At 46.8% G+C, this 23,105-nt stretch overlaps 1 protein-coding gene across 2 annotated transcripts; it reads right to left on the reverse strand.

Moving 5' to 3' along the window:
• Positions 1-924: 924 nt before the first annotated feature.
• Positions 925-22,793, reverse strand: LOC310752654 (maestro heat-like repeat-containing protein family member 7). Of its 2 annotated transcripts, XM_083593531.1 has the most exons (14): positions 22,456-22,793; positions 20,659-20,725; positions 20,268-20,403; positions 19,597-19,721; positions 17,049-17,183; positions 16,297-16,376; positions 14,686-14,791; positions 9,805-9,900; positions 8,990-9,094; positions 8,496-8,631; positions 6,894-6,985; positions 5,117-5,269; positions 3,912-4,008; positions 925-2,038 (listed from the first exon to the last, which is right to left on the reverse strand). In XM_083593531.1, coding segments are annotated over exons 1-14 (1,353 nt in total). In that variant the 5' UTR covers positions 22,458-22,793; the 3' UTR covers positions 925-2,015. The 2 variants fall into 2 exon arrangements, with proteins under 2 accessions (XP_083449657.1, XP_083449656.1); XM_083593530.1 differs by having other exon boundaries at positions 20,268-20,725.
• Between the last annotated feature and the right edge of the window lie 312 nt (positions 22,794-23,105).

A 23,105-nucleotide genomic window follows, 5' to 3' on the forward strand; every position in this document is an offset into this window, starting at 1 on the left:
TGTAGCACTCTGAGAGTGGCACAGGAAATGGCAATGGATACAAAGGAACATGAGTGTTACACACAACCCAGTCTCTGAACACTGAAAGATCCCAAAGGTTCTCCGCATATCTTGGGTTTGGCTTCCTTCAAATGAAGATCACTGGAAACAGTGGTCTCTTTGTGATATATCATTTATTTACATGTACATACCATACCCTCCAACATTTCTCCGATGAAAATAGGGACGTCCTATTCCATCATATTAATAATAATAATTTTATCTGGCTCGATTGCCCTAGGCCCTCTGGGCATCTTACAAAATATATAAAAACATAAGAAAGCATTAAATAACTTTCCTATACAGGACTGCCTTCAAATGTATTCTAAAAGTTGTGTAGTTATTTCCTTGGTTCGGGGGACACATAACTTCTTACCCTCCAACATGCTTTTGATGAAAATAGAGACGTCCTAAGGAAAAGCAGGACATTCTGGGATCAAATCAGAAACCGGGACGGCTTCTGTAAATCTGGGGCTGTCCCTGGAAAATAGGGACACTTGGGTGGAATCTAGACACATATAAAAAATGCTGTGAAAATGCTTTTTTAAAAAAGTTTTTAAAATATACAGTGGTACCTCAGGTTACATATGCTTCAGGTTACAGACTCTGCTAACCCAGAAATAGTACCTCGGGTTAAGAACTTTGCTTCAGGATGAGAACAGAAATCGTGCTCTGGCGGTGCGGCGGCAGCAGGAGGCCCCATTAGCTAAAGTGGTGCTTCAGGTTAAGAACAGTTTCAGGTTAAGAACGGACCTCCAGAATGAATTAAGTATGTAACCAGAGGTACCACTGTATATTGAATTTGCTCTAAGCTCACCATCGCCATCTAGTGTCACATTTGTACAATGCACTTAAAACACACTTAAAACATATTTGCAGCTGTACAGCTGAGTCCTTGGGAGGGTCTGATATACAGGCTGAGCAAAAGATGACGTTTCAGGCATTAACACTGCAACAGGTCTTGCTCCTCCATTGGCTTTTTGAGGAGTGTGGGGACAGCAACACCCAAAGCCATAGCTTTGGGTCCAGCACAGAAAGCAAATCAAGCCTGTGCCTCTCTGCATTGTGTTTCAACTGCCAGCTTTATTGTTCTTACACTCACCATTGAATTCGAACATATTTAATGCCTGATGCCTATAAATGGATAACGATGGCACCAGGCATGCCTTCCTAGGGAGAGGATTCTGCAAGCAGGGAACCACCGCCTATGTTTCATGCTGCCACTCAACACACGCCTCCTGTGTGAGGGCGCATGCTGAGAAGGGCCACCGAGGACAAACATAGGGTAAATATAAATATAAATTAATTAAAATAAATATATAATATACTCACACCTGTTTTCTTATTCCCCTGCCTGCCCTCCAGTGGGCTGTTTTTACGTGTTTTTTGTTTTCTTTTTTGAGTAGAACCACATGGTTATTGTTATTGTTATTATTAACCAGTGTTTGATTTTAATCACGTCTGTTCTGCAAAGTAACACAAACTGGCTTACACACACACAAAAAAAACAATTCAGTGCAACACAAGATAAACTCCAGCCTAAGCAAAAACAATTCACAGCAAGAGAAAGGAATCACAATGCTCAGTTAATTGTAAAAAAGTAAAAATAAATAAAAGTAAAAGTAGTTTGTGTCATGCTTTGGGGATCACTTATGGGTGTGTGCCCAGCAGGTGCACCTCTCTGTCTGCCCTCTGTCTGTTGGCACTGCGCCCAGCGATATGCCCCCTGCCTCAAGCTCCCAAGTGTATTTTATAGCCAGTGCTGCTCTGAGATCCGGTACAACGCTGGTTCTGGGAAGAAGCCATCCCTGGAGTCCCTCTTGGTTCCTAGGCAGCTGCTTTGCCTTTCTGCTGCAGTGGCTGGGGTTGAAGAAGAGACAAGCTCTGCAGAAGAGGCCGATGAAACACACAGAGGAGAAGTCTGATCTGCTGCTGTCCTCTCCTTCCTGCCTGAAGGAATATTATGGTTCATCCTTTTAATTCTCGGGCATCATTTTACCTGGACAGAAAAACAAGTAGAACAGGGAGACTTAATTATTCAAGCCAGGATTTAACTAAAGATGATAAGCATGAAGGCATTGTTTAGGGGAGGCTGCAAGTTCAGGCTCAGAGGGAGCTGCAGCTCATCAGCTCTTGTCTGACCACAGCGCCCATCAAACCCAGGCTTGAGGGCAGATACCAAAAGATTCCAACTGAGAAGCGACTCTGCCCCTGTGGAGATGGCAATCTGGAAACAGTGGCTCATGTTCTCCTGTCCTGCCCCCTTTATAAAGATCTGAGGAATGAGATCATCACCCCACTCTTACTTACCATCCCAGGCCGCCCATCTGCGGCCACATTGTCCTTTCTTTTATCATATCAAAATGATCAGACAACAGCAAAGGTTGCTAGGTTTATCGAGGGTGCAATGAGATTAATGGCCACTTTCCGTGTGCGGCTCTGGCTCGCCAGAGTAGCTTCGTCACGCTGGCCACGTGACCCGGAAGTGTCTGCGGACAGCGCTGGCTCCCAGCCTATAGAGTGAGATGAGCACACAACCCTAGAGTCTGGCAAGACTGGCCCGTACGGGCAGGGGTACCTTTACCTTTTTATCTGAACAATAATCTTGGTCATTTGATTGCCCTTTTTACCCATTGTTGTCTTTTTAATTGTATATACTGTTTGTTTTATGTTGCTATGGCCGTTGGCTAATACGAATAAAGTTCATCTATCTATCTAACCCAGGCATCAAGGATGATGAGAATTGTAGTCAGATAACATTGGGAGGGTGACATCTTCCCCATCCCTGCTGCAGGTCTTTTATAAGAATATTTTTTTTCCATTATACTGAAATTTTGATGTAGATCTAGGGGCAATTACAGTATATTAAAAGGTGCAGTTTGTAACACTGGGATCAGTGGAAACTCTTTTCCTATTGCAGTGTGTGTGTGTGTACACACATGTTGGGGGGCCCCAGTCTGTATATATGTGTAAATTTTGCAGCTGGTGGGGAAGGGTTAAACATCTCCTCCCCTATACACTACAGTCCTGATGAAAATTGCCCCCACACTTGCTTTTTTTTGGGGGGGGGGAAATAACTTTTATTGGGAATAATAATAATAATAATAATAATAATAATAATAATAATAATAATTTTATTATTTATATCCCTCCATCTGGCAGGGTTTCCCCAGCCACAAACAAGGATTATGGGAATAATAAATGATACAAATAAGCAGAACAAGTTTTCTCGTGCCATTTCTATATTCAGTTCAATTCAATCTTTATTACGGTCCAGAGACCCAACAGATCATTACAAAGCAATACACAATTTAGACAGCCTACTATATTGCAAAAACAGCATAATAAATTTGCAGTAAGCCCTCCACCCTGGTTTATTAACAGAAAACAGCAATGCTGATGTGACTGCTAGCAGCTCATTCAGCTTCACATGTAGTTAGGCTCTCAAATGCAATGAAGCTTCATAAGAAAAAATCCCTACGTGTAAATGTCAACCTTTTGCCTCCCCTGTTTAATTCTGGGTGTCTTGCTGAATCCTTGCTGCATAAGCACAGCTCACTGAAGTCCAAGCAGACCTTAAATCCCAACCGCACGAGTAAACTATCATGTGATTCTCTTAACTTGACATTGTGCTTTCCAATTTCCCAATTATGGACTGGAAACTGCTGTTTACCAGGCAATAATATTTGCTTAGGTAGCACAGTGTAATCTACTTTGAAGGCCACCAGGCCTCCAAGCTCTTGTGCAGAGAGAGGCCGTTCCCATTATCTACTATCAAACTCTGTTTTAACGGAAATATTGGGGGTTGGAGTGCTGAACCTTCCAAGCTAAGTATATGCTCTGGCCTTGTCTCTTGAGTCTGACAGCATTACCTCTACTTGGAAAGAAGCCTTGCAATGCTTCTGGCACCTCTCTGAGTATCTGAAGCTTGTGGATCTGCTGGTAGATCTTCTCTGCTACGTCTTCTGCCTGGAAAGATGAAACAACGGCAAGCATCAGGCTACCTTTGGGTGCAGGTTTCTCTGCTCTGACGTGAGCTCTCTTTTCTCCTGCTTTGAGTTTGGAATCTTTTTCAGCCTGAGGGCCACATTGCCTCAGAGACAACCTTCCAGGGGCCAATAGTGGGTGGGGCAACAGATGGGTCTGCAGGAGTGAGCCTTTGGGGGTGAAGTCAAACAGTTGAGCTAGCAGCACTGAAATGACCTCATCAGGGTGCAAGCCTGGGCCAGATGATAAGACCTCATGCTTGCTGATGTGGTCCAAAGGAAAGCAGAGCAAAACGTGGGCTGTAGGAGTTGCTGGAGGGAGACGTACAAGGTGCCATCTAACCATCTTAGGGACTCCACTCTGGATTTGTGTAGGGTTTACTCTTTAACCTTTTCTTCTCCCAAAGATATCTTGCAAGGCAGCAGAAGATCAGAGTTTTCCTTCTCCTAGATCAGGCTTCCTCAGCCTCGGCCCTCCAGATGTTTTTGGCCTACAACTCCCATGATCCCTAGCTGGCAGGACCAGTGGTCAGGGATGCTGGGAATTGTAGTCTCAAAACATCTGGAGGGCCAAGTTTGAGGAAGCCTGTCCTAGATGGCCCCTCTCCCCAGGTGGACGAGCCTCATCTGTTCTTCACTTCCCTCTACAGCACATGCAGAAACCACTTTCTTGACCGCTGGACCAACTATTGGTCTCATCCACTCAATCTGCCAGAGAATGTGTTCACATGCAGGGGAAGTCCCTAACTCACTGATGATTTGAGACCTGTTGGCTATCCTCACCTGGTTTAGGCAGCCAGTCAAATCTGGTTTCCGGGATGTGGCCACTGTCGCATGCTGACAGCTTCTAGGAGCCACAGGTAAGAGCTGAGTGCAGGGTGGGGACCAAAAGTGGACATTGTACCCCAGAAGAAGGCGCGTCACCCACCAGAGGTACTGCTCTTCTCCTAACACCTCATACACCCTAGTAGGCTACAGTCCATCCACCAGTGGCACCATCTTGCGCCCACGACTGCGGATACCCAGGGCCCAACTGATGTCTTGGTGGTAAAGCAGTTTCTGATGTTTGGAAGCCTATCTTGGTAGCTCACCTTATCTGCCATTATCTCATTGGCCTTCCCCAGGTGGGAAAACACTAGGAGGATCCCAGCCTCTCTTATCCTTAGCTCAGGATTATAAATGGCCCGCAAAGATGTCTCCAGAAAGGTTCTCTTCTGATCTTCTGTGAAGATGTTTCTGAACAGCTAAAATCAAAAGTGTCCACATTTTAAAGATTGCGTGGCAGAAGTGCATGTATATATATATATCTGTATATATGTGTGTGTGTGTGTGTGTGTGTGTGTCTATAGTGTATATATATAGATATACATATGTGTGTGTGTATGTGTGTACATTTGAATGGAACAAGTGGAGATCCATAACAAAGGTTACAGTGTCTTCTTTTCCTAAGGCCCCTCCAAATGGGTGTCATTGTGGTTGTATTCTGCGACATATTATTCTTGACATGGGAGGTGGGTTTATTCTGCTTTAGCTTGCTCTGCGATGCTTCCTCAGTGCCACCACATGATTGCTGTCAAGCAACAAAAGCAGGACAACAATCAACCAGGACAGTTGTGGTATAGAAAGCTATGGAACTTCAGCAAGACATTGTGGGGTGTGCACTGACTGGAAATGAGCAGTGTGACTACCTCCAAAATTTTTGCAGTTGCAAACAATCCTTCAAGCAGGATTATGTGTGACCACCCCAATAGCTTCATGAGAACAAATAATCATGAATGGAAAGGATCTCTGGAGGGATCTCGTGTCCCTCACAGGAGTCCTGTGAAGGGCTCCACCCAACCTGGAATTAGGAGCTGTGTAGCACTGGTTGGGCTTGAGCAGGGAAGAGTATCATGAGAAGAAAGGAAGAAAAAGACATACTTCTTTCTTTCCTAACCCCCATCCTTGGGAGAACTTACCCCATTCTTCCAAATAAGTCTGAAGAGCTTTGGTTTAAGGATGGCTGCTACATTCAAATCTGAGTATATTATTGCTCAAGCTTGTAAGGGTGGGGTAGGTTTCTAAAGTGTGGGGAAGGGATTAGGTGCCATGTTTCTATTTCAAGCAGGCTAACTCCCTTTCCCTTTCTTCCCTCCCCACAACCAGAACCCACAAAGCCTGGTGGGCCCTGGGTGCTACTAAGCATGCCCAGTCAAAATGAAGTCTCCCTCTCAGGTTGTAAACAGATACATTTCTACATATCTAGAGAGTCCCTCAAGTGTGCATAAACTATCGTCTTGTCCATGGTGGCCCCATTTTGCTGCCAAAGTGGTAGATAGGGGTCAGGGTTTCCCAAACTTGAACCTCCAGCTGTTTTTGGATTACAGTTCCCATCATTCCTGCTAATGAGGGATGGTGAGAAGTATAGTCCAAAAACAGCTGGTGACCCAAGTTTGGGAAACTATGGCGTAGGGCCACTAAGATCGTTCTTGAAAGGAATGGTGCTGTGGTCAGAGGGCTCTGTTACCAGCACCACCGATACTGAGGGCTTGTCCACACTTGGGCTTGTCCTGAGCCTAGAAAGCATGGGTCCGAGTGGTCTTCAGCTTGTCCTATGCATTCTTAGAATGGGTCCGAGTGGTTTCCCATTGCCCTGTGGCTTTCCCAGGGAAAACCCACTCTTTAGCGATGAATCAGGGCAAATATCAATCACCGAAAACCCGACTGATGTTTGTTCCGATTCAGCTCCAAAGAGTGGGTTTTCCCCAGGGGAAAGTGGAAGTATGGATGAGCCTCTTCTACACTAGCCTAATTCTGCAAAAGCACGAGCCATTTCCATTGGGTGTGAACTTGTCCATATTTAATGCTGCCTCAGAGGTATGTTCTTACCTCACCCACCCTGCAGGAATCCACGTAAGCCAGCATTTTCTGGTCTTCATAACTGTGGCACCACAGTTCTTCAGCCTCACTCACGCTCAGCCCTGACAGGGAGACAGCAGAAGTACCTCTGTTTCTGTCTATGTAATGGGTCTCTTTGACATTACGACCTGGGATCTTTCTGTCCCCTTCAGAAGATAACTGCTATCCGTGCAATGATCTGTGAGGTATCCTAAGATTTCCCCCCAAGGGGATTTGTCCAATCCCACTTGTTCCTGCAGTGGTCCAAAGCAAGACTTGAGAAATAAAGATTTGCATCTGGGTTAGGAGAAGGTATGTCAAATACTTTGTGGCCTTAATTGCTACGCTTACGTTTATATGTGGAGTGTGGCCTATGGGAGAAGATGAGGACAGCATGAAACACAACAGTGAGAAGGCTGCCAGGTTTTTGGAGTTTTTTGTGTGTTCCCCCCCTCCCCAGGTATCAGCTTTCTCGTGGAAGAATTAATATGTGAAAAGAAGGGAGATCGTTTCTCAGTTAAGTCCTAATCCCTGTGGGATACTTTGCCCTCTGGGATCTATACAAGTTAAGAGAAACTAGAACAAGTTAAGAGAAACTAGAACAATGACACTTTTCAGCATGGGTGAGGAGATTAGGTCAATGCTACAGTGCTAAATGGGACATGGGTGGCGCTGTGGTCTAAACCACAGAGCCTAGGGCTTGCCGATTGGAAGGTCAGCAGTTCGAATCCCCGCAACAGGTTGAGCTCCCGTTGTTCAGTCCCAGCTCCTGCCAACCTATCAGTTCGAAAGCACATCAAGTGCAAGTAGATAAATAGGTTCCACTCTGGCGGGAAGGTAAACGGCTTTTCCGTGCGCTGCTCTGGTTCGCCAGAAGCGGCTTAGTCATGCTGGCCACATGACCCGGAAGCTGTACACTGGCTCCCTGAGCCTATAGAGCGAAATGAGCGCACAACCCCAGAGTCGTCCATGACTGGACTGAACGGTCAGGGGTACCTTTACCTTTTCAGTGCTGAAACGCTAAGCCTGGAAAGAGTTTATAAGATGTGATAAGCATGAATTGCCCTACCTTAAGCACAGGTGGATAAGTGAAGGTGGGGGGCTTAGGGTCAGAAACAGGTCCTACTATTAAGAAGAGTGAGGGAGTCACCAAGGCAACTGATAGTGGGTGTCATGAAACTGCTAGCTATTTAATTTACCACGACTTGTGCTTTTAACTCCTAGGAAGACAGAGTTGTGGGATTTTCAACTCTAGTGTCAAAATAATTTGAGTAGCTTTGACTAGGTCAGTGTGTGTGTAAAATTTGCACACCACCCTTCACCTGTCGATCTCAGGGCAGTTCACAACATAAAATTGCAATACACACAACACTTATGATTTACAACAAAATTATGATATAAAAATGTCCATGGTTCAGATGCATCTCCAACTCGCTTTGAAACATCTTGAGGAGATACATCCTTAATGGAAAATGTTCTAAAGGGATGAGACACTGTATATGGATTTTCATGACACTGTATTATCAGTTGTTGGAAGCAATATGTGGCCTCCCAACAAGGGGCTGCTGGTCTCATGTTTTCAAACCAACTTACCCATCTGATCAAGCAGCAGCTCATAAAGGCAGCTGATGGTCAACCTGGCCTGGTTGCTCACATCTTCCATCGTATCTGTGATACAGATTCCAAACTGTGCCACGTGGTGTCCCAAGGCAGGAAGCTCAGTGCACTTCTGCAGGGACAGAAGACAACAGAGATCTTCACTCATATTTTGTGGTCTGCTTCTCCCCTTGTTTCAACTGATCTCTACTCTTCACATCTTAGCCTGTGAGGAATACAGGTCCTTAGCAAGAATCCTTGCTGTGGACACATTCCCATGAACATGGAGAAGGGGAAATGGCAGGTTGGACCCGCCTAGTACTTATAATAATAATATAATAATCATTTTATTATTTGTACCCCGCCCATCTGACTGGGTTGCCCCAGCCACTCTGGATGGCTTCCAACAAATATAAAAGCATAATAAAACATCAAACTCGTATCTCCTAATCGGGGCTGCCGTATTGAGCCAGGTTCTGGGGGGTACTCACGTTGAAATCTGGCAGCAGAAGAGCATGTCGCAACACAGTGGTGCTGCAGAGGACAGACCTATATCTCTCTTGGGGATCGTTGGAATGAATCCAGAAGTTGATGTGCTGAGGAAGGAAGCAGCAGCTCAGAATGACTGCAGCACCTGAACTGAGACTTACACACCACACATTGACAACTGTGGCCCCACAAACATCTCTTCTTCCTCTCTGCCTTGTCATTTGATCCTGAAAAATTCTAAATGGATTCTGCATTCATCAAGCTGATGCTGGTTTTTTGCATCCCTTAAGCCAGGCATATCCAAAGTCCATTTTGGGGGCTAATCCAGCTTGCTGGTCAGCCCCTGTGGCAGTTCATTTCCTGGGGTAAAATCCTAAAAAACCCTTTAAAAAGCTCAACAACTTTGGGGGTAAAATCATAAAGGTTAACAACTTTGGTTGGCCCTTTGGTCAGCCCTCACGGCCCTTCACTTCATCAAATCTGGCCCTCTTTGAAAAAAGTTTGGACACCACTGTGACTTAAGCCATGTTTCTGTACTGTTGCCTGGCGGGTGATGCTGCTGACTCAAAGAATGCCTACTGCGATGAAAACTATATTCCCATGAGATGTATTTACATGAAACATTGTTTATTGTGTTTTTGTTTTCTCTCTCTCTCTCTCTCTCTCTCTCTCTCTCTCTCTCTCTGGGATTTATGTGAACAATGAACAGCTGGCTATAAATACATTAAGCAAATATTCATAAATGCTTTCCCTGCCAGACTCTCCATCGTATAAGTGGCAAGATAAAGTGCCACTCTCTTCCCTTTAACCCACTCACCTTCAAAATAAACAGCAGGTGGCTTGTAGTTGGAACCTCAGACAGCAAACCCTTCAGCATGATCTCCATTGTGTCTGCAGACGATTGGTAGAGAGCCTGAAGGGAAAGAGAGCCAAAGGCTAGTGCAGGGTTTCGCAAACTTGGGTTTTCAGCTGTTTTTGGACTACAGCCCCCATCATCCCTAGCTAGCAGGACCACTTGTCAGGGATGCTGGGAACTGTAGTCCAAAAAACAGCTGGAGACCCAAGTTTGGGAAAACCTGGGCTCATGTGTAGAGCAGGAGTGGGGAACCTGTGTCCCTCTAGATGTTGCTGAACTTCAGCTCCCAACATTCCCAGCCTGCATGAACAATGGCGAGGAACGATGGGAGTTGTAGTCCAACAAGATGATCTGGAGGACCATAGGTTAGCCACTCCTGGTGTACAGACTGAATTCCTTTGCCCACTAACAAATAAGATGATAATCAGACTGCCACTTCCTGAGGAGTACCCATGTTGCAGGGGAAACAACAGAGTCCTGTGGCTTTTGTGGACCAGAGTTCCACTTCATCAGATACTTGAAAGGTTGTCCTCATTGGCAGGTAAGAACATAAGATGCGTTCTGATGGAGCTGACCAAAGGTCCACCTAGTCTGGCATCCTCTTCCCAACCAGATGCCTATGGAAAGCCCTCAAGCAGGACCTGAGTGTAGCATTATTCCTCCCAGAAACCGGTACTCAGAGGCACACTGCCTTCAGCAGTGGAGGTATAACCTAGATCAGGGGTCAGCAAACTTTTTCAGCAGGGGGCCGGCCCACTGTCCCTCAGACCTTGTGGGGGGTCAGACTATATTTTTTAGGGGGTGATGAACGAATTCCTGTGCCCCACAAATAACCTAGAGACACATTTTAAATAAAAGCACACATTCTACTCATGTAAAAACACCAGGCAGTCCCACAAATAACCCAGAGATGCATTTTAAATAAAAGGACACATTCTATTCACTGATTCCCGGATCGTCTGCAGGCCAAATTTAGAAGGTGATTGGGCTGGATCCGGCCCCCAGGCCTTAGTTTGCCTACCCATGACCTGGATGCAGTGGGCTCAAATGTCATGAGACGCAAAAAAGAGAAGTCTGCAGTAGTTCAAGTTGAAAAATATATGCAGATAGGCTACAGAAAACCTTGTAGTGGTTTAGAATACTGAGGGGAGTGTTCAACTGCGTTTCACTCAGAGTGTGTTGTGCTCCGGGAAGAGACAGGAGCAGAGAATGAATGCTGTGTCACCGGGAGAGTTATGACCTGTTGAACTGTACGAGAATAAAGCTCTTTGTAAGATAAGGAGGACACCGTGCGTTCAGCCTGATTTATTACGCACACACGGCTAACCGCTTCTGCTTCTACGCTGTGTATCACTTTGCTGAAGCTGGAAGCTGCCCAGAGGGAGCAGAGTCGCGCAGAGGAAGCGTGTGGACTCCGGGGGCAAGCAAAGCTACTAATCAATCATCCAATAGGTTATGGATGTCGACAGCAAACGCTGTGAAGCAAGCTGCGTTCGTGCCGGTGTGTGCTGTGGCCAGCTGAAGAGACGCTGGAGAAAAGCTGAAGCCAGCTGGGAGCTGTGCCTTCGGTCTTGAGGCAGGGAGCTCGCTGGGAAGGTCTGCGCTTGAACCGGGTGCGAGAAGAAGCTACTACTGTTCGTAAGTAAGCTGGGCCCCGGGGGAGAAGATGGCAGACAGCCATGAATCGTGTGCAGTCCCTTTTGAAGAGGTGGACAGGAAGAAGCCCTGGGTCGCGTGGCAGGCACTGAAGGCCGCAGTGGGAGCCAGACCAGAGGGAGCACCAAGCCCAGAAGGGGCTGAGGGATGCCCAGAAAGCCCAGTGGGGGCTGGGACTGTGTTTGGAGGCTGTTGCAATGCTTCGACACGTCTGTGTGATGGGTTGTGTGCTGGAGAGCAGCTGAGAGCTGGGAAGAGGAAGGCAGTAGCAGTCCGTTCCTCTGGAAGCTGTGCACCCGGGATTGGGGGTGCAGGCCAGATAGGCCATTCCAAGGGTCTTGAGAGTGCCCAGGCTGTTTGGCAGGAGCTGGAGAAGGTTTGCAGAGAAACCACAGCGGAAGCCAAAAGCCACGTCCCCAGATGCAGAGCCTCAAGGAGAGCTGCTGGCAAGGTTGGGGGGGCAGAGAAGACCAAAGGCAAGTTTGTAAAGTTTTCCACTCGTTGTTGTTTTGTTTGCGGTTCCCCTGACCATCTGCGCCACTGCTGCCCACAGAGAGCAAGGGAGACAGGGCAGGATGTTTCCAAGGACGTTTCCCATGGGAACCAGCCAGGTTTCCATGGCAACCAGTCCAGCAGAGGAGGCAGGCGTGGGAATACGCGGAGATGACCGGAGGGGGAGGACGGTGTTTATCAGCTATCTGCTTCGATGGCAGTTCTAGAGAACACCTGCAAAGGCCCCGAGGACGGGGGCAGCGGGAAGTCTGTTGCTAAGGCAACCACGAAGGACAGCGCCAGTGAGGAAAGAGTGCTACGTTGGGTCGTAGACTCTGCTGCAAATAAACATCTCGTGACTGAGACACCTGGTGTCAAGATAAGAAACTGCAGGGCTGTTTCAGCTGGGAAATCAGTGTGTTTTGCTGATGGGTCACAGAGACGTGTAACCAATGTGGGAAATGTGTTTGTTTCTGTTTTACAGGCGCGGCTGGAAGTCTACGTGTCGCCAGGGATAAAACATTGTCTTTTATCTGTACCATGTCTCTTACAGGAGGGGTATATGGTGTGTTTTGAGAAGAATGTCTGTACAATTTCCAGAGGGGGGAAGCAGCTAGTACGTGTTGAGAGAAATCAGAACAACCTCTTTGTTCTGGAAACACCTCTGGAGGGTGAGGGGAATGCTGGGAAAGCCACCATTCACGCTCATGTTTCATGTGCCTGCGTGTGGCACAGGAGGATGTCACATGGTTCTTGTGAAGACGTTCAGATGTTATCAGAGTGCACCAAAGGGTGCAAGGTAAGAGAATGTGGTGAACTTCTAAATTGCAGGGCTTGCAGGAAAGCCAAGAACAAGGGATACAGTTATCCCAGGGTGGAGAGAGTAACCACAAAGCCTTTTGAGCTTGTGCACGCAGACCTTTTTGGTCCCATGCCACAGCCAAGTCTGGGCAAGGCCAGGTTTCTGCTGACGCTGACAGATGATTTTACGCAGAACTCATGGGCGTTCACGCTGAGAACGCAGGAGGACGCAACGCAACTGATCAAGGATTGGGTTGCAGAGGTGGAACTGAGGTTCTCCACCAAGGTGCAGGGGTTCAAGTGTGACCGAGGTTCAGAGGTCACTGGGTCTGCTCTAAAGAGTTTCTTTCGCCAGAGAGGGATACGTCACAAGGTGACTTCTCCTCAGGAGGGTGGCGTGGCAGAGCTGAGGAGTAAAGCTCTGGTTCAAGCATCAGAGATTCTACTGTGTGACTCTGGTTTGCCTCAAAGTTTTTGGGGGGAGGCGGTAAAGACGGCCAATTTCACGATGAACAGATGCTACAATTCAGTGGTAGGTGACACCCCGTATTTCTTGCTCAACGGACAGAGACCGCAGGTGCATTTCTTCCGTTCGTTTGGTTGCAGAGCCTTGGTGCCTGTACCAAAGTTTCTGCAGCAAGAGGGTGGCCCAAGGCACCAGGAAATGATCTTCTGTGGGTATGAACCTGCGACAAAGGGGTGGAGATTTGCATGTCCAGAAGGTGATCAGACCAAGCTTCTGATCAGTAAACATGCTGAGTTCCATGAGGATAGTAGGGCATGGCGCAAAGCGAGCCCTGACGTTCACTCAGATTGTCTGTCTGAATCTGAGGAGGAGGGAGAGCCAGGTGATGGGGACCAGGTCCATGACCAAGGTCAGCACCAGGGTAGGGCGTCTCCACAGGTTGTTAAAGGAGTGTCCAAGAGTGAGCCCTCATCTCCTGTTAGCATAAAGGAGAAAGCTCACAGACGGGTCAAGTCAGAGGGGGAGTCGTCTGATGAAGAAGACGCACTTGCTGGCCCCAGTGGGTCAGAAGAAGCACCCCAGTTTGTGCCCAGGCGGTCATCTCGGGCAACAAAGGGAATTCCACCTGAGAGGTTTCAAGTCACAAATGCGTGGGTTGGTCTCGCACAGTGCGAACCAGAGATTTGTGAGGAGGCTCAACAGGTGCCTGACAATGGTGCCAGGAAGGAGCGAAAGGCAGGTGGGAAAGTGTTGAACACTCAGAGGTCTGTAAATGTGTGTTCACAAATCCTCTCAGAATGTGATACGAGAGGGGGTATGGAGAGAGTCAGAACTTACAGGGTTAAGAAGTTCTGAGTGACGTCTCACATTCTGAGGCGTGGTTTAGAATACTGAGGGGGGTGTTCAACTGCGTTTCACTCAGAGTGTGTTATGCTCCGGGAAGAGACAGGAGCAGAGAATGAGTGCTGTGTCACCGGGAGAGTTATGACCTGTTGAACTGTACGAGAATAAAGCTCTTTGTAAGATAAGGAGGACACCGTGCGTTCAGCCTGATTTATTACGCACACACGGCTAACCGCTTCTGCTTCTACGCTGTGTATCACTCTGCTGAAGCTGGAAGCTGCCCAGAGGGAGCAGAGTTGCGCAGAGGAAGCGTGTGGACTCCGGGGGCAAGCAAAGCTACTAATCAATCATCCAATAAGCCTGTCGAAGGAAGACCCTTCTTTGGGAAACAGATTCAGGATAACAAGATGGAATGTGTGATGTAGCCAAACAACTCCCCATCCTTGTTTTTCTGATACTTACCGGTACATCTGCCTGCTGTAGCCCTGAGGATGGATTGTCTCTCAGCAATATGAGCAAAACTAAAGGGAGCCAGAAAAAGAATATTCTCTTTCCCCAGTATTTATAAGAAACCTTGAATTTACCTGGCTGTGAGGATTTTCCAAATCTGTATCCATGTTAAAAATGCCATGGAGAGCCAGTCGCAAGATACCAGACAGTTGCTCAGGATCAAATGGGGGCTTCATTTTGCTGGCAGGACCAAAGGAAAAGCAACTGGTTATTATGCTGGTTGAGAGGAGGGGCTGTGAAATAGAGAAAAATGCAAATTCTGCTCTCCCTTTAAAAGTGGGGGGCACCTCTTTCCTCCATGGAGTCTTTTCCTCCATGTTCTCCTAAGTAAGCCAACAATGTCATGTAGATGCTGCACGTGCCTGGAAATGACAAGTTTCAGCCGTCTCACCAGAGATCATGATGCTCTGTCTGCAAATCCCACTGAGAATCAGAGAACTGTAGAGTTGGAAGGGACCCTGAGGATCATCTAGTCCAGGGGTAGCCAACCTTTTTATACCTACCGCCCACTAATGCATCTTTCTTGATGGTAAAATTTCCTTACCGCCCACCAGTGCTTGATGGATGGAGGATTCAACTTGTGCCATAGAACCCCCTACCACCCACCTAGAATCCTGAAACACCCACTAGTGGGCAGTAGGGACCAGGTTGACAACGCCTGGTCTAGTCCTTGAATGCAGGAATATGCAGCTATCCCATACAGGATCAAACCTGCAACCTTGGCATTATCAGCACAGCGCTCTAACCAGCTGAGCTATGTCCAAGAAAAAGGTACGTAGGGTTTTCTCCTTAATGAGAACTGTATGCTGAGCATCACTTTCCTGGCTAAGGAGCCTATGAATTGGAAGTGCCTGAAGTTTTCTCTGCCTGTCTCCTGCCGCGAGATAAGTTGCTCTGGTGTCATGGGCTGGGGAAGGAGGAGGTTTGCAGAACCCAGATAAGCACAGTCTTGCTTTCAAGCATTCTAAATGAGTCACCCATGTTGCAGGTGCCAAAAACTGAATGCTCAGGACATCCCAAAGCAGCATTCTAAATCAACAGGATTTGTCTAGATTGGGAATATGAGCTATAGGAGAAAACTTTGGAGTTGCAAAGAAGAATTTAGAGTAGCGTCCTCGGAAGAAAGAGGAGGAGCAGACAAAACAAAGGGCTTGGGTGTAAGAAAAAATTAATTTATTCTAGTGCACATTTGTAGTTTAAAGATTATCATCCAAGAGGAGACTGCAGCATGACCATAAAAAAGCAAGAAAAGGCATGGGAAAATCTGAACTGAATATCGTCAGTATAACAGTGATGGTACAAACCAAAAGAAGTCACAAGGGACACTGACTGAAAGAGGAAGCAATGAAGAGAAGCATGTAGCCACATCAGTACCATATATTTAATGCATATTTAAAACACATGGGTTTCCCCAAACAGTAGTTTACTCCTCACAGAGCTACAATTCCCAGCACCCTTAACAACCAGAAACCCGTTTGGTTTTTAAAACAAACAGGAGGGAGTCATAGAACTTTGTGTGAAATGTAGTTTGAGGTGGAGCTGAGGATTTCTGGGTTTATTCCAGCAATGGTGTGGGAGGTGAGAAATGCAACTGGGGGAAAAATCCCCCCTTCCCCAATGATGCAGTTGAGAAATACCAGTGCTAGAGCCAGTCTGGATGTCATTGTCATAGGTTGACTTGGTACCTGAGGTTGTAGACCGTGAGCATTGAGCAGGATAGGAGGAACGATGGCACAGAGTGAACAGGCAGCGTCTCCATCACCATCTGGGAGTGTAGGACGAAAGGGGAGAGTCATTGCTGTGTAACAGTTTCCTCCCAGGTTCTATTACTCAGCTGCAGTGGTGTAACAGGGGTTGCCAGTGCCCGGGGCCATGAGGAGCACAGTGGGAGGGAAACAAATGGAACACGCATGTGCATTCAACTGCCTAACGGCATCTACATCACCCAGGAGATCGCAGCCACAGAGATAAGAAAATAAGAGTTGTTCCATTGTCTGGAGAGGTCACTTCCTGGTTTGCACGGAGAAACTGTTTTCAATGGAGACCAGTGATGGAAGTAAACAGCTGCATCGAAGCAGACCAGGTATTGAAATTTTGCATCCCCTAACAATCTTATGCCCGGGGCAACTGCCCCTGTGGTCTCCTCATGCTACACCACTGCTCAGCTGTATTTGTCACTTTTCCCCATCTAGTCGTCTTCCCCAAACCTCCAAGCCGACATTACACCTTCAGGATATCATTGTTATTATTATTTTTTACAATAGATTTGGCCATCCTGTTCTAATATGGCTGCACACTTCTCTCCTTTCTGCCACAGCCACATCTCCTCCCTTCCCCTGGGTGCTTCTGTACTCCTCAACATTGAGTCCACCCCCCCCCCCAGGCTTTAGCTGCCCATCTGCCCCACAAGATTCCTGATGCCAAATATCTCACTTACCAGAAGTGCTTCCACCAATTCATTCTTCGTGTATGGGAGATCCAAGGTATCCTTGCCACTTTTCTGCGCAGCCATGCAACTAGCAGAAATGGCACGGAGGAAGCTAATTTTCTCCTCATTGTTGTCCAGGATACTCTGGAAAATATTATTCATTCAAGCTGCCCCTACTCCTATGTGGGAACGGCAACAAAACCTTGCAGCGCAGAGCGACACTGTCCAGTATTCCCACCACCCCACTCCATTCCATTCCCCTTCTCCCATTTTCCATTTCCTCCACCCACAAATCTCAGTCATCATTCCATGGCCACTGAGCATGCTGTATCCTTATTGGGCTGTTTTTTTGAGTAGGGGGATCCCCTTAGGGCAGGCTTCCTTAAACTCGGCCCTCCAGATGTTTCAAGACTACAATTCCCATCATCCCTGGCCACTGGTCCTGCTAGCTAGGGATCATGGTAGTTGTAGGTCAAAAACATCTGGAGGGCCGAGTTTGAGGAAGCCTGCCTTAGGGTGTGTGTTTTTTTGTAAAACTTTTTTTTGCACTTTGGTAAATGTTGGGGCTAACTTCTGTGTGGATGCTGCTGTTTTGGCTATGTAAACTATGGCAATCACAGCCTGAACCAGGAGCTGCTGGCATGGTAAGCAACAGCTGCCACCTGACCACCCAACAGCTGAGTTGCTGTTACTCAATTCTGACCAAACTAAGCTTCTAGAGCAAAATATACACCAGGAGGCTTAGTTTGGTCAGAATCCAGTATAAATGAGCCACCGTAGCCACTAGAGCAGAGCTTTCCAAAATTTTCATGTTGGCGACACACCTTTTAGACATGCATCATTTTATGACACAGTAATTCAGTTTCACTAGCAAACCAGAGCTTAAACTAATCCCTTTCCAACCCCGGGAGGAGTGTGGGGAGCGTTTGCACAACACACCTGCCCACTGCAGCCGACAAACCAATGTGTTGCGACACACAACTTGGAAAGCTCTACGCTAGAGGGCTGTGAAAACATTTGCCATGGGCTTTTTAGACTTGTCTACCCATGTACTAGCAGTTCGAAAGCACGTCAAAGTGCAAGTAGATAAACAGGTACCGCTCCGGCGGGAAGGTAAACAGCGTTTCCATTCGCTGCTCTGGTTTGCCAGAAGCGGCTTAGTCATGACCCGGAAGCTGTACGCCGGCTCCCTCGGCCAGTAAAGCGAGATGAGCACCACAACCCCAGAGTCGGCCACGACTGGACCTAATGGTCAAGGGTTCCTTTACCTTTACCCTTGTACTACCTGAAACCAAAGGGGTGCTTTGGTTGCCAGATGCAATCCCCTCCCTCCCAGTTCTCTCCCCCCCTCACTATAAACCCTGTCCTTTGATACATTGCATTTCCACAATATATAATGAGAAGCAGAGCCTGCAATAAAATACTGCACTGTACTCTCACCTCCTAAGGTTCTGTTCTGTCTCCACCTTGAGCTACTGCCCTCCCCACCTTGCCAAGCTCTCAGCATTCCTGGGTTACTGGGCATAACCTGAAATTCTCAGAGTCCGCCTGAGAATGTGTAGACATCCCCTTTGTTTTTCAGTGGCTCCATTTCAGCTGCAGTGTTGTTGGCACTGAGCTCCTGGAGTCACTATCAGAGAGAGTAGCAATATGTCTGGACAGTGTATCCTTGTTTCATTTTTTTGCTTAGCTACTTTTTATGCAGCCCTGAAGACTCAACTTCAACTTCCACCAGTCCCAGCAAGCATAGTCAACGGCCAGGAAAAATAGTTCAGCAACATTTGGGGGGACCAAAGCTTCCCAATATCTGTCTTAGGTTTTACGCTTCACCACTTTCACAGTTTCTTAAGGGTCCTGGGATATTTCTGATGCAAGGGATGGGTTGATGGGGAATGAAAACAGTATTTTATCCTGGTGGTCTTTCTTACTGGTAAGTTATTGTTGACTCTGTGAGGTTGTCACCCTTAAGAAATTCCCAGGATTCTTAGGGAGAAAGCCACAATTGTTAAAGTGGTATAAGAGTACTGCTCTTTAGTGCTCAAACGGAGCTAACAGGAATTTGGGTTTTCCCCAGATTGCTATTTTTTCTGATATATCACTGAAGAGCAGGTTTTCCCATGGAAAGGAGCAGGACAAAGAGAAAACTCCCTGGACCGATGCTGAGAAAGTGTGGGCCAAGTGGGAAACTGCTAGGACTTGTGCTTTATAGGCACACCACATGCAGAAGTGTGGATGAACTCTGTATTTATTTATATATATATATAACTGAGATCAATAATTGCAGTTACCTGTCTATGACAGTTGTGTACATTTTACAATTTTGTGTGTGTTCTGTAAGCTGCCCAGAGTGGCTGGGAAAAGCCAGCCAGGCGGGTGGGATATACATAATAAAATTATCATCATCATCATCATTCAGTGCATGGTGTGGAAGTGACCATGTGCTCAGGATCCTGCAAACACAAGTTCTGCTTCAAAAGCAGGCAGGCAGGCAGGCAGGAAGGAAGGAAGGAAGGAAGGAAGGAAGGAAGGAAGGAGGGAGGGAAGGGGAAGTTTGTACCTGTTCTTCACAATTAGGTGTTTCCATCATATTAACGATGATGTCAAGATCTGATAAGTTCCCCATCTCTGAATAGATCGAGGGCATCGACTGGATCGTAGATTCCAAGGTACTGAATGACGAAACTACAGCAAAAGATATGGTAGAAGCAGATTAGTGGGCCTTTTTAGTGCGTACTCCTGGAGTACCAGAACCTCTCTCTTTTTTTGCTGCCCAGGGCAGTCATTTTATGCTGGTACCCACAGCACTCATGTCAAAACAGCACTGGAAAACCAGTATTTCCATACTTCATCAAAAAGGGGTGCAGCCAGGGCCGGATTTAGGTTTGATGAGGCCCTTTATATATCCAGCTGTTCTTTGTCAACAACAAATTGTCTCTGTTTTTTTATTTTCATTCATGTTTTTCTTTTTCTTTTCTTTTTACCACTTTTTAAATAAATGAAATTCTTGTAATAAATGAAGAAGAAGAAGAAGAAGTAGAAGTAGAGATATTTAATTTCTCCCTGCCCATTGGGAAAACAACCCTTCCTTGAACAGGCCCATTTGGTGCCATCATTGCAATGGAAAAACCCCTTGCAACCAGGCCCCACCCCTCTGCCTCAGTCTTTGTGACTGACCCAATTCACCAGATTCTTGGCTTTTGTCTGAACAACCTCCAGGCACTCCCTTACCTATAGTACCCCCAATTGTACTTGTGCTCTCTGGGGTGGTGCTCATAAGTACTAGTGAGTTGTGGGTTGTCAGGGCACGGACATCGAGCTGATCAACGTTGGGTTGCTTCTTCTCCATTACTGGGTCTTGCTTCTCCTGTAGTGGTTTAAAGCTTTGGGGGCTGGTCTTGCAGTTCCCACAGCAGTCCCAGAGCAGTCTTCTGTTTCCCCCATCCCCTACCGAAACATCCCTGTGTGCTCTGCAAAGCCGAAACCTCCAGCATTTGGAAGGCCCTTTCTTCTGATCCTTGGATTCAGGGCCCACAGCTTGCATCCTGTGGTAGGCCGTGCATGGCCTGCCATTGGGAAGGGTCTCCAAGGAAACATCAGGATCTCTCTCGGGAGCACTTACGCTTTCCTCTTCCGCTGGAGCAGCATTGGTGTTCCTACTTGAAAGGAGGGCCCGCAGTCTTCCCAACCTTGAACAGAGTGGGGGAAAGCTGAGCTTAGTGTACCTTAGCCCTCTAGGATGAGGAACCGGTGGCCCTCCATAAGATGTTGGACCACCAGCTCCATCCGGTACACAGACTGAGACCCTACCTGCCTGCAGACTATCTCACCAGAGTGGACTACTGCAATACGCTCTACATGGGGCTACCTTTGAAGGTGACTCGGAAACTGCAATTAATCCAGAATGCGGCAGCTAGACTGGTGACTGGGAGTGGCCAGCGAGACCATATAACACCGGTCCTGAGAGACCTGCATTGGCTCCCAGTACGTTTCCAAGCACAATTCAAAGTGTTGGTGCTGACCTTTAAAGCCCTAAGCAGCCTCAGCCCAGTGTACCTGAAGGAGCGTCTCCACCCCCATTGTTCAGCCCGGACACTGAGGTCCAGCTCTGAGGGCCTTCTGGCAGTTCCCTCACTGTGAGAAGTGAGGTTACAGGGGACCAGGCAGAGACTGTTCTCGGTAGTGGCGCCTGCCCTGTGGAACACCCTCCCATCTTACTTTTAAAAGACATCTAAAGGCAGCCCTGTTTAGGGAAGTTTTTAATGTTTAATGCTGTATTGTGTTTTTAATATTCAGTAGGGAGCCACCCAGAGTGACTTGGGAAACCAAGCCAGATGGGTGGGGTATAAATAATGAATTATTATTATTATTATTATTATTATTATTATTATTATTATTATCTCTCATAATCCCTGACCATTGGCCAGAACATCGCAAGACTGGCCTCTTCCCATGCAAACCTAGTGTCCACAGCTGCTGAGATCTTCCTTGGAGGCCTTGCTTCCTGTGCTCCCACCATCTGAAGGCTAGTAAGTGACAACACAGAGAAAAGCAGGCTATTTACAGTGGTACCTCTGGTTACAAACTTAATTCGTTCTGGAGGTCCATTCTTAACATGAAACTTTCTTAACCTGAGGCGCGCTTTCGCTAATGGGGTCTCCCGCTGCTGCCATGCCACTGCTGCACAACTTCCACTTGCTTCCCAGGGCAAAGTTCGCTTCCAGGTGCGCCTACTTCCGTGTTAGCGGAGCTCGTTACCCGAAGCATTCGCAAGGAGGACGGTACGTAACCAGAGGTATTACTGTACAGTGGTATCTCTGGTTGTGAACAGGATCCGTTCCAGAGCCCCGTTCGCAACCTGAGCAGAACGCAACCCACGTCTGCACATGCACGGGTCGCGATTCGCCGCTTCTGCGCATGCGCGTGACATCATTTTGAGCGTCTGTGCATGCACAAGCAGTGAAACCCGGAAGTAAACTTTTCTGGTACTCCCGGGTCTCTGCGGGATGCAACCTGAAAACGCTCAACCTGAAACAAACTCAACACGAGGTATGACTGTACTTGAACCGTTGAAGGTAGGTCTGTCTTTTGAAAATAAACCCTGCCATGGCTGGGGAGGAAGGAATTCCCTAGAACTGCTCTGAACTATAGCAGGCCTGGCTCATGGTATTTGGGCTGTCTGAGGGAGTTTGGCAAGTCAGTTGGACTAGCAGCTGAATCTGAGGGCAGCAGAGTAGTGTAGGGGATGCATAATATGTATGGCTCTCACACAGCAACTGGGGAATGGCAGGGAGGCTGCTGTGGCTGCTCCCCGGCACCTGCTGCCTAAGGCAATTTCCGCACTCTGCCCAATGGTAGGACCGTTCCAAATGTATAGTGTTAGAACCAGAGTACAGAGCTGCTAAGAAATCTTACTTACATTTCTGAATATCGAATTCCCCTCTGTCACATTCACTCTCTTCAAGAAGTGTTGTCTGGAGGCTTCTTAATCACCTGGTCAAGGTCTAGAAAACAAAAGTATTTTCAGACTGAACAAATTGCTGCCACCAGCCAAATCAGGAACAAATGCAACCCCCATATTCCCCCTATATGTGATCCGACATGAACACACAATCCCCATGTACATCATTTCAAACTGATTTTTCAGTGTGGCACCAACTACACTTTACAACTCTCTGCCTATTGATATCTGACAGGTGTCTCTTATTCATCTCTCTCTCTCTTTTAACCCGTTTTCTATTCTTTTTCTTTATTTCCTTCTCTTTTTGTGTTTTTATTATAATCTAGATAGAAGTCTTAGTTTAGTTAAAAAGGGGAAAAGATATTAAGCTTTGTATTTTTCTCTATAAGCAATAATTTATTTATTTATTTATTTATTTAAGATACCTGGCAGGTGTCTTCAACATACTCTTTCCGGGGCTTACTTAACATTTTTTTATTTCGGCAAACTGATCCAGACATTTAGTAGTTTCATGTGTTTTAATTTGTTTTTAGCTCATTGTTGATTTTAATGAGTTGTTGAATGTTTTTTCTTATAAGGCTATTTTTAGCCGCTTTTAATCGACAAAT

The sequence above is a fragment of the Podarcis filfolensis genome (assembly GCF_964270895.1).
Source record: "Podarcis filfolensis genome assembly, chromosome: 17".
In the NCBI taxonomy this organism is placed as follows: Eukaryota; Metazoa; Chordata; class Lepidosauria; order Squamata; family Lacertidae; genus Podarcis; species Podarcis filfolensis.